Here is a 13,245-nt window from a genome sequence, read left to right as displayed (position 1 = left end):
CGTTTTGTGGTGCATTTTTGTTGGCTTGTACATTTGAAAAACCCTTGACTATGGTAACAAAACATGTATGTTATTTAATCCAGTCCCAGTCATCTACCTTATTATATAAATTGTATACATCAGCGAAAACCCAATCGGTATTTTATATATTAACTAGTAAAACAGTGTAATTTATATATTAACGAGTACATTTAGGAATTTTATAGAATAACTAGTTATTTAATCAAATAACGTATTACATACATTACTGTTAACATACATAAACGTGTGTATATCTGTGCCTGAGCCCCTACGAGTGTATGCTTAGTAAATTAAGCTACAAATTGGAATGGAATGTTCTCATATAATTATGTATATATGTAGAAGGAAGATTTGATCACCAATTCACTGATTATATTTGTAGTTTTTATTTTTCTATAAATTATAATATTTATAATAATATTTTAGTCATTCTTTAAGGAACTTAATTTTTTTTTATTATGTTTACTAGTTTACTTCATTAACAATAATACATTCTTATAAAATATTAGCTGTCCCACCAGGCGTTGCTGGGGAAAAAGTCACCTCAGGTGAAAACTGAGATTTTTTTTACATTTAATTAATAATAGCTGACCCGGCAAACGTATATGTATTTTTTAATTATTTAATAATGTTTGATATTTGCTAGGATACTAAAAATATGTCTAATTACTTTTTTTTTATTTAATTTTTTTAAATTAATTTTATATATCATCCCCTATTTCAACCGTTTACAGCCCTTTTTAGTATTAAAAAGTAGCCTATGTCCTTTCTTAGTGTCTAAACTATATATGTACCAAATTTCATTTCAATTTTTTATAATTCTTATACTTAATTTATCAGTATCATTATACTGTTAATTTATTATCTTATTTGTTGTAAAAATATATCTTATAATATTATTATGTTCTTACATTAATAATTTTATTAATTTTATAAATATATATCATGTTATGTTATTATCAAGGCCAACAATTATATGCCCTGAAATTCTATAAAATATGTATGTAGTTATTAAAAAATTAAAATTAAAGTAATAATTAATAAATAATAAGTTAAACAAAAACATTAATCAAACGATAAACATTTAAACCTAACCTAACTTAACATTTATTCGATTTGATTGCATTAAACAATTAACGATTTTGAAGTTTTCAAACAGCATTGGGCGTCGATTGCCTGTTAACAAATTTTTGTAGTGTGAAAAAAGATGTTCTACATCAACGGATGTAATAGGTGTGTATTTATAATACAACAAATCGTTGCTTGTCAAATCTTCTGGAATACCTTCTAACATGGATACATCACCAGATAATACTTTAGAAAACCATTATTTTTTTTAAAAACATCTTTACATTTTTTGTTAATATCAGTACCATTTGTACCACTAACCTCACATATTTTACTTAGTGCAGTTTCTATTAGTTTAATTGAGTTTTTAAGATCCTAAATATGCTGCAAAAATATACTAAATGCTAAAATATGACCTAAAATTACAAAACTACCATAATATGCAAAAATATGCAAAATAAAATTGTGTGTACTGCATCTTTAGGTTATGAAACAAATTTTGGTATAAACTAGCTATTTTTTTGACCAACCAATGAAAATATGCAAATGCATACAAGTGTTGGCCTTGGTTATTAAATTAATAATTTTGTTTATTTTATAAATATATTTCATATTATGTTTTTATAAGCTGATGAAATTAAATAATTTCAATCAATTTACAAAACACCATGCAAACACAAAAGGCATTTATTAGTTTTATTTATTTTTTTTTTTAAAGTTTTGATATATTTGATTTTTATTATAGTATTTTTTCATATGTACCGTAAAATAAATATGAATATGTATTTTTCAATTACCTTAAAATATTAGAATTTGTAATCTAAATATCTAAAGGTAATTAAACAATAGTTTTACTTTATCACAAAATGCTTTAGAAGACTTAATAATTAGGCAGTTAGAAGAAATATGTAGAATACTTTTGAAATAATAAATTATTTTTTATTTTACTCTCTTAAAATTGATCTAGAGGTTGAACTTTAAGATCATTGAAAAGCTCAACTCTGTATTTATCTATTGATCTAACAAAATAAAAATATAGTAAGTATTATTTTTAGTTTTTACTTTGTTTTGTAATGTGTAAAATTACTTTTGATGTTCAGAAATAACAACAGGATAATACAATTTTTCTCTAAAAATACACAATGTTTATATTATAAATCATATATTGTTTAGTTGAATAATTGGTTAATAAATTGTTTTAAAATTTAATAGTTATACAGATAATTTTCCAGCTGAGATTATTATTAAAGGTTCATCACAATTTCACTAACTTTTTTGAGGTGTATTATACTTTTCAAGAAACAAATCATCAGTCTTGTCAGATGAACTTTAAAAAATACAATTTATAATACAAAATGTAAAAACATTTAGAACAGTTATAAATTTTAAATTTTTTTTAAAACTGACTTTAGAGGAATAGCATTAGGTTTCATCAAATAATTATCATTTGTAAAGTGCAAAGAACAAACAACAGCTAAATATAATTATTTCATGTTTAAATAATTACGGTATTCATTTAAGATATTGAAGTATAAAATGTTTTAAAGTATTATAATGTTGATTAAGAACTACTTGCTCTTACCAGAATTCAAATTGATTGGTTTCTTATCTAAAGTTGTTTGGTCAAATCGTATTTGTTTTTCCCAATAATTCCTTAAAACTGGATCTTTTGATTTGTGGATTTTTCATTAAACTTTTCTTCTTACTACCACTATCACATCCAAAAAACTCACAGACTGGCATTAAAAGGACAAAAATATAAATATTAAACTTATATAATATTATATATAATGTTTAAATGTAAAATAACATACATGAATTATATATAAACCTTTAAATAAATACAATAGATAATATATTATAATATCAAACATAAATAATTAACAACAAATAGTTCGCTGATAGATATTTAATTGTCTTTGTTTATATTATAATACCACAATATTAAGTTGACGTTACGATTTAATGACGTCAGACGTAACAACAAAATTACAACATTTAATTTGTCATATTATTATTATTATTATTATAAGATTGTATTTTGACGGTAAATTTAACGGCCAATGAAAGTAGGTGAACCATGAGTTTGGCTGGGAAGGACGGGATGCGCAACCGTTCCAAAACTCGTATTTTTGCTGATATACCTATCAATTTGTCATGACTAGTATTAAAACATTTTATTTTTCCATTTGACTATGTTTTGTTCGTGATTGGATCAAAGTGCGGTATCAAGGTTGTGTGATATTCTGTAATCAGTCCATTCTTAATTGTATTTTAGGTAGTTGTGACTATGTGCTAACACATTTATTTATCTGTGAGACTGTGGCCTATTTATATTATTTATAAGTTATAACTAAATAAACTTAAATTGCTTGATTAACTTATAACTTAGACACTTAGTTCTTAAGTTAATAAACATATTATTTTATGTCATAACTAATATTATAATATATCTGTTTATTCTATAAAACTGTTTATCAATTTTGTAAGTAAATACAATTTTGTGTTTTAAATTTTTTTGAACAATTGACTTAAATAGAAAAAAAACATTCTAAAGAGTATTTTTAGTATAGACTTTAGATTAATATCCATTCACATTTCCAAAGATGAATAGCGGATTGTGACTAAATGTATTATGGTTTCTGATTCTGAGAACTGGATACTCGAGTTGGTATTTTAAAATGTATGCCGCGAGCAAAGCAAATAAACATAAAAGTGCCTTCATGCGAGGTTCGAATATTCAAAGGTTAAAAAGATGTAAACAATAGATTCCCAAACGCTCAGAGTTCGTAGAACCAGAAGTAGATGGAAATTGGATACATATTAACGAAATGTAAATAGTAACAATTTTATCAAACATAAAAAATATATGCTAAATATATAATAGTAAAAAGATATTAACATTTTATAACATTTAAAAAAAATGTGAAATGGTTGAAGGTATAATCATTAATTAAGCGCAAGTGTATGACACATTACATAAGGTGTAACAGATAGAACTTTACTTTTATTCAAATTAATATTTTCAATTTTTTTTTTTTATCATTAAGAGCTAGCGCTGTATGTATATTTTTTAGTACTAAAAATAAAAAATTTAAAATTTGATTTTTTTGGATAAATTCTAAATAGCCAATTTGTGAATCTGGTTATAAGAACAATTTTGACGGTAAAAAGATTTATCTAAGTCAAGTGGTTTATATTTAAGAATTTTTTTAAAATATCAATATTTTTTCGATTAAATTAATTTGGAAAGTAATTATTTATAAAAATATTATTTTTGAGAATTTGCTGACATGAGTTTATTTCTCAAATTATTTACTCGTACAATATTAATAATTTTTGTCATACGTTTAAGTAGCATATTTTATTATTTATTTTTTTTTTGGTCATGTCTCTGTGACACTCTGTATACCAACACGGCAACACAGTTTATGATAACGAACATTGTGTTTAACGTTCGATTTGAGTTTAAACGAGAATGTCAAATCTATATCGCTCGTATTGTGCTTATAATATAACATTATACGTTGTAAAAGTATTATCATTATAAGTCCGCGTGTGTATGTGTATTCAAATTTGATAATACGACATTAATAATAATAATAATAATAATATAATAAGACTGTACGAGTACCTAATACATTTTACTATTAAATGGCGGCGGCTAAACCGCTAAACGTACATCAATATTAAACGTTGTACTCGTACACGGCCGGCGTGGTTACCGTATGGGAGGCAAACTATCGAGTTCGATTGCACGCAGTGTCGGTCGGACAAAGCGATCGAGACCGAAAAAACACGAAACGACAACAACAACACAATAGTCGTTTATCATTCACTGTACCGAACGCAGCCTTAATGCCGTATCAGCTGCGAGCGGCGGCGGCGGCGGCGTGCGTCGTACGTAGTTTGTTGTGAAGCGAAAGAGAGCGCCCGTGTGAGCCGCCAGCGTGTGTGTGTTTGGGTGGGGGATTCGATAGCGGCGGCGAGCCGACGACCGACGGCAGTTGCCGCGTCTGGACGACATCCCTTCAGATCGCCACCCCGGTCGGACTGTTATGCTGGAGTTCCCGGCGACTGTCGTCTGATCGCAGTGATCACGGAACGTCTTCACGTCGTTGGCGACCCGATACGCTGCGGTGTCGTTTTCGTTTGTTTTTTTTCGACCGACGGCTCACCGAATTGACGTTAACATTTAAAAAAATTATATTTCTTGTTGGATCTATATGACAACTCGATCACTTAACGTTTGCACCGCTGCCAAGACAATATCGTTACAATTCTAATTATATTTGTGTATATGTAATTTTTTTTTTGAATTTTTATTTTAAACGGTTTTTATTTTGTTCCGATTTCTAATGCCACACCTAACGAAGATGAAGAATTTCGACAACTCGCTCCGCAAGTACAATCGACGGGTGATGCTCAGGTAACGTACAATGTGTTTGACGATCATTTTAGAGAATTGTATTTAAATGCTTGTTTATCGATTGTAAACACCGACAACAGCGATCTCGCTGCCGCCGCCGCCGCCGCCGTGTTTGGTTGAAGCGTAATGATAATAAAAACGTATAAACGATAAACGTGAACATTATCTAATATAGACACGTCTGTTACGGACGGTTTCTTTGTTATTATTTGTATTACAATAATTACATTTTACATATTATTAAAATTTTATCACAGCTGCTGTCGGCAATATTACAGTCGATATCGCCGACTCTTTATTCCTTATCAGTGTTCTACAACATATGACGCGCGAGTCGAGAATATTTGGCGGGCTTATTATACTATAACAATTATTGGTTATTCTGTTTAGATTTGATCTGATTAAATTTCCTCCCGTATGTGATTAATGCATGTTATTGTTACAATATACGTTTTGGCACCTACAGCAATAATATCGGTGTTTGGAATAAATACGTTGTTCAATAGATAGTCTACACTTTTATTCTTATTAATTATTATAACTTTTATTATCATATAATATTATTGTTGAATCAATTTTTCTACGCACACATTTTTTTCGTCGATATGTTGTTAAAACATTAAATTATAATATAATATATAAATAATAGGTAAACTATTTACATTTCCGGTGTATTTGATGTACACGCTGATAATATAATGAATGCGTTTCGTACATCTATGTCGAATATATCACTCGTTCGGTTAATTTTAATGCAGACTTGATTTGCTGTGTTTAAGAATTTAGTCAATTAAAAATCATTTTTCAAAATACCGATTTATTTTTATAAAAAAATAATTATAAAAAAATATGTTAACAACAGCGCATAAGGATGTCATTAATGAGGTAATTGTAATCAATTTGTTCATTTCTAGTTTATGTATATAGTATAACATAGGTATATTATATACGTTCGATATAATCTGCTAGATTTATTATTTTTAACTATTAATATTCTGCGAATTGATCTATTGTAAAACATAAAAATACATTTATATCTTTCTGTTTGAAGAATATGTAACTAATATACTTACCTAAAAAAAATATTACAATTTTTAAAATAATTTTGAACTACACGTTAAGATTACAAATAAGTACGTCCAACATGAGAACCTATTGCATTTTCTTAAATTAATTTAATTAAGACAAATATTTACCAAAAAAAACCTTTAACATACATTTGTATATTATGTTAAATTGTATGTTGATAGGTTAGAACATGCCACTAAATATTTGATAAATATTGGAAATTCTTATAAAAGTAAAAATGTAAGTTAATGACATTTGTTATTACTAATTTTTTTTTATGATTTAAAATAAGCCAAGGTTTCTACTTTTACAATATCTGGTAAAAGATATCTGTCTTAAACGAATTATCTATTAAATTTGCACTTTATTAAATGATAAAAATGTTTCTTTTCACACTGTGAATTGATGACGAATATACAATCGATTTATAATGCCATGTTTCGTTTCATTCCTAATTTGTAAAAATTGTTATCTACTTCAATTACTACTGCAAAGATATTTTGAGGATTCAAGTATCCATGGTCATTTTATTGTATGGAACGTATTAATGGGTTGTAATGATGTTCATGTGTCAAGCCGAGTGTCAAGCGTAAATATTAAATGTCGTATGCGATAACTTATTATTATTACAAATGTATAGATTATTATTTAACTTGACCACAAAATCCCAAATACAAAATGTTTCCAGTCTATATAATTATTATACAACATCGTCGTCATTAAAATCATCAGTCGTAGTATATTGTAATAATATTAATATAACAGTTCGTAATGTCCGTACACATCGTGCTTAAAATGAAGTCAAAATTCATGGAATGTAATTTTTAAATGTCAAAAAACACCGGTGTACGAGCACATAAAGATATTATTCACAACATTCATTAAGAACTTTCGTAAATGTTCTTATTCACCGGTAAATTAATAAATGATAAGATCCTTTCTTAATGTATCTATGCTTAGACGCACAGTAATAATAACATTTCTCAAAATCTTAAAGATATTGTTATTGTTGTTTCGACTGTACGTTATTTATTAATTAGTTAGTAAAAACTTCTTTTATACATATATATTATTTCAATTTATGTTTTTTACTAAAACAAAAACACTTTTCTGGTGGATGTAAGACCGATAAATATTATTAAGTGATAATAAAATAATATCGATATTTTGACAAACACTGAATCCTTATTAATTTTTAATATTTACGTCTTATTGTAGTATACCTATTATACCGCATGCCTTAATACTACATAGTCTTAGAACGAGAACAATGTAAAATAAATTCTATTAAATATTTCATATTATAATATAGATGGTTATTATTCCTTGTTTCTGAAAAATTTTAGATTGAAAATAATAAATCAAACTATTTTTGTGACATTTAACTTATTTGAAATTGAATGTATCTAAACTTAAAATTATTTTAAAAAAATCTATGCAAATAATTCTATTGTGCGTAGATGTGAAGTTGTTATTTAATTCGTTTAAATATCATCAAAATTTGAATTTCAAGTATCAAAAAAAGTTGAACTTATACATTTTTGATATTTTAAAAATACTAAGAATAAGGTGTAGGAGGAAACCTGTGATTTAAGTTATTTTTCAAAAACTGTTAAATGCTTATTAATATTTTTTTTGATTTCATTGTACTTATATATTTTTAAATAATACATGGAAGTATTCTTAATAAATATATGTCAAGTTTCTACAGTTAACCTTTTTTTAAATTGTAGAAAATCATAAAAATTCATTGATTCTCAAATGTTGATAAAATTAGAAATTCAAAGCTTATAAACAATTTTTGTCTGTATTTTCGATATTTTTTAATTGCTGTAAATACAACATATAAAAATTCTAATATTCAATTTCAAGCTTTTTGATTTAAAAAAACATTAACTATCTAAAAAATGGGTACCGCTTTAGTATATAGTAGGTATCGACTGTTTAGAGTTACTTGCGATGAGTATGTAAATTGTAATTTAACGATGTACCTATTATTGTATTGTATAAACGAAAAACGATTCATAGCAGTAACAGTCTATTAACCTATATCAGTATATGTATATCATAATATTTCATGTTTTATTCACGATGTTGTTATTAAATTTATTAATTTTACTATTTATAACAACGTAGATTAAATACATTTTTATCGAAAAAAAAAATGTCTTTTGAAAATGACATTATGCATATAAAATATAATAATATACGTTAAAGTTCTATTTTCCCATGAATAATGTTTTTGAATAATAACAAAAATAAATATTCTCATTCATGTTTTAAATATGCAATTTCAACCAAACTTAGGACGGGGCCATACACGGCGTATTTAGCCGCGTTTTGAACACTGCGTTTTCCGTCGAATTCAAGATTCATTGTCTTATATCGGAGTAGCTATACACGACAGGCGTAAAACGCTTGGTCGACTTGCGTTTTGGCGGACGAACGCCAGAATAATAAAAACCCAAACTCCTAAATTTACATTGTTCTAAATTAGGATGGGCTATACTAATGTTGGAAAACTTCGCGTTTATATCATAATTTTATAGGTATATTGTACACTATACGCGGCGGAATACTCTCGATGGATACGTCTTGTATAGCTATAGTAGCTAGTCCGTCGAAAAATGACGCGGAATACGCCATGTATAGTACCGGCCAAAATGTTTGTAAAAAAAATTATCCTTATACATATTTTTAAAATTTTTTGGTATTTGTATGAACTACTTTGTAGTTAGAATGTTTGAATTGCATTTTTAAGCTTTAAATATATGAAATTCACATTTAAAAATTTTTAAATAAAAAAACAATTTGTACATTTTCGTGGTTTTGACGAATGTTGTTAAAATTTTAACTTAAATTCCCTTAAAATAAATTTTGCCTATGTTCTATAAATTTTAAATATTTCTATAAATCATTAAGAACAACTTATGGAAACATGTATTTTATTTTCAAATTTTTTAATTTAGCAAAAAAATGTTTGTTGGCATTTATTTATATGAAACTGGAAATAATTGAAAATTTTAATTGTCTATAAATAATCAAAATATATTGAAAATGATGCTAATGGTATTAGGTATAAATTACAAGTATCTATAGCAATTTATTTATGAATTATTACAACAGCAAAAATAATGTCAATATTTGTATTGTTCGTAGAAGTATACTCATAATACCTATATAATAAGTGTAATATAAATAAGAATAAGACATATCATTATTCATTATACGCCTAACGCTCAGAATCTTAAATACTAAAATTTGAAATATTTACAGAGAGAATAATTAGTTTTATTTAGTAATTTTAATTTTGTATTATTTATTATTATTATTTTTTATATTTTTTATTTCTTATGTATTTTTCGAGGTATTTATAGAATATAGGTAATATAGATAGGTAGGTTATACTGGCATCCCACCGTCCAAATTTAAAAAACATGTTTATAAATCTTATTTTGAACTACTATTAAATCTCGTATTATACACTAAGTAAAAGTAAAAATTTCCAAATATTTATTAAATAGATACATTTTAAACGTTTTAATAATGATTTTATGTTTACATTATTTATATACACATTATGATAGTTTTAATTGATTTTTACGTAAATTGATGTTTAACCTTTTAATTAATTCTTTTTTGTTTTTGATTTATTTTACCCTGTTATTCTAATGGAAAAATGATTTTTCTCCAGGAAATATTTTAGTACAAATAAGTTCAAATTATAGCACAAGTAATGAAAAAAGAATTTATTTTTTATTAATGGTGGTGCTGAAGCACGTTATCATTATCCCAATCGAAAAATTATCTCTGTGAAATGTTTAGGTATAAATTCTGAACTTGGTGGTACAAATTGGTATAAATTATATTAAAATGAATAAAAAAAATTAAAATATGTAGACGTTGGATTACCAGTTTAACCGTTTTATGGTACTTCTACTACAGACAGTAATCTTCAAATATTGTATTAAGCGTGGGTGGTATAGTAAGGATTATAATATTTAATATTACAGCAAAGTAAGTTATTAATGTAATCCTGGCCAATGAAGCGAATATGCTGAGATCGCAATAAAATTACAATTTGACCATTTTAATAAACACGTTCATTACGATGGTCGTACACTCGTATGCTGATAAGCGCCAATTATAATACTAGTTGATTATTTTATATTTGTTTTAAATTGATTAATAAAATGTTTCTGAAAAATTTTTGTTAGGTTTTCTTGTTATAGTTTGGCGTTCTTACCCTTTTAATTGCACATATTTATCGTACACGAAATAGAATTGATGAGGTTTAGAAGGAATGAGCATAAAATGGATAACGTAATATGCTGTCGTACCTTGTCAAAGTTAACAGTGTCGACCAAATTAAAATCTGAAATCGTTATCTTAGTGTATGAAGAAATACAATAGCAAGTTTAGCGTGTGTCATTTACTACAATTAGTAATTCAACAAGACTTACAAAATAAAATAATTTAAAATTAAGTAGCAATAAATTATAGAAGTTTTTCATTTATAGGCTTATCATAAACCGTTTATTATTTACTATTAATTCATGATCATAGTACAGAATACAGAATGCTTTCATTATTTACATATTTCAAGGTTCAAGGTCAATTGGCTCGAGCACACATTTACAAACAAAAATAAAATAAGTATAATGTTCAATGGTTCAATCAAATCTAAAGTAGGTTTTGTACTATTATCTATAAGTTTAATATTCATTATACACGAAACAAAATAATAGATTTTAATATTTTTAAACTAAAATGTATAAGATAATAACAAACTTAAATATTTTACTAAACACGATATTAAGTATTTAACTCGGTAAATTTTTTTCTAAAAGTCTTAATGTATGAATATCAAGTATATATTAAATTAAAATTTTTTAAATCTAATATTTTAAAATTAATTATGACTCTTTATGAAATTAAATTAAAAAACATTAAATTATAGTTATTTTAAACTCAAATGTTTTTTAAATGTTGATAATTAATTATGATTCTATAAAATTAAAAATAGTTTCTATCGTTTTGTTATTTTACTTATAAGTTATATTTTCATTAATTTTTATAGCTTTTAAATAAATATATCTATGTGTTGTATAATAGGCTTTTAAATTTTGTAGATATGTTTTATTAGTTTTTATGACTAAGAAAACTGGGTCATTAAGAAAAATATTATTTTTTAAATAAACTCTAAAAGGAAAAACAATAAATGATTTATATCAGCCTAATTACATAATACATAATTGTTATTATATAGTACAAATTATTTTATTTTTACTTATTACAAATTATGTCAGAAAACTAAAATTGACTGTTTATTACTATGTATATTAACAATAGGTAATAATCAATAATCAATATAATGATATAATATGCTATTTTCAAAAATCTAAAGTCTGTTAAACGTAAATTATAATAAAATAACAAGGCAACAATAATTTTATAAAATAATTATTAGTTGTATTATTATTGACAATTTATAATTAAAACTAATGATGAACTATTTTACTTTTTAGTTAGACCTATTTTTTTTTATATTTTATTTTAATATAGTCATCTGTCTTTTTATTTTTATTGATTTGTAAAAAATATTAAACCTAATACGAAGCAATGGCATAACTAGAGTTTTGTATGGAAGTATTCAAAAGAAAATCATCTATTTTATGTAAATTATAGCTTATGATTAGGTAAAAAAAACATTTTTTAAAAAAGTGGCGTAACTCTTTTATGGCCTCTGCGCTTATATGTATAATGTATTTAGAAATCTTTAATAGCACATGTTTATATTTTTTCTAATTTAGTTCTACCTAATACAACATTTTTAAAAACTAGCTATTTTTATGAGGAATATTTTTTTTTATCAATTTTTAAATTTTATATTTTTTTTTTATGCCAACTAATAATTTTAATTAAATAATTGTATATTTATAGATTTCTAAGAGATTTTACTATTTTAAGCTTATATTAATAACATTTGAAGCTATTTATATACATACATAATATTATGTTTTCTTTAATTTAATTTTTATTAATAATTAATAATTAATCTTATACCTTATTGTTACTTAAGGTTCATCTTTTTTTTAGTTTTTTTAATTTTTTGATGTTTATATTTTACCTAATTCTTAAAGTTATTAATAATTTACATATAATTAAATTTAAATTTCAGAAATTTAGAGTTGTCATTAAGACAGGTTCATAGACATTTAGTAAAATAGAATGTGTATACATTATAAACTAATAAGTAGGTTTATTTATTTGTTTTTTGTTGTTCTTCTTCTTGGGTTTGTCGGCCATCAAAACCACCCCATCACACATCCTATTCTCCAGTCTTCAAGAAGTCTTTTTTTTCTTTTACTATTAAATGTGTAATATACAAATTTACTTTTTATATATGTCTTTTAGACTAAGACACTAAGATCAAGCCCCAAGGAATAATTACTAGTAAGTTGCCTATTTAATAATAATATACCTATATAATAATCTATTGCTACTATGATAACCACTGAACGACGCTAATGCTACATCAAGCATACATAATAAGGAGATGGATAGGTCATGGGAGCTTATTATGCATTCATATATTACTATCAATTTTGAAGTTATATGCGATAAAATGGTAAATATTTTTCGCGCGCAAATGTAAG

The 13,245-nt window shown here is 25.3% G+C and overlaps 1 protein-coding gene across 1 annotated transcript in view; it reads left to right on the top strand.

The window, feature by feature from the left end:
- The first annotated feature begins 5,046 nt into the window (after positions 1-5,046).
- Positions 5,047-13,245, top strand: part of LOC113548383 — a 35,017-nt gene continuing 26,818 nt past the window's right edge. The window contains exon 1 of the mRNA XM_026949239.1: positions 5,047-5,518. Coding sequence (XP_026805040.1) covers positions 5,448-5,518 — 71 coding nt within the window. The 5' untranslated portion in view covers positions 5,047-5,447. The remainder of the gene's footprint in view (positions 5,519-13,245) is intronic.

This window comes from Rhopalosiphum maidis, chromosome 1, assembly GCF_003676215.2.
Source record: "Rhopalosiphum maidis isolate BTI-1 chromosome 1, ASM367621v3, whole genome shotgun sequence".
Taxonomy (NCBI): Eukaryota; Metazoa; Arthropoda; class Insecta; order Hemiptera; family Aphididae; genus Rhopalosiphum; species Rhopalosiphum maidis.
This window is presented reverse-complemented; position numbering and strand designations above follow the sequence as displayed.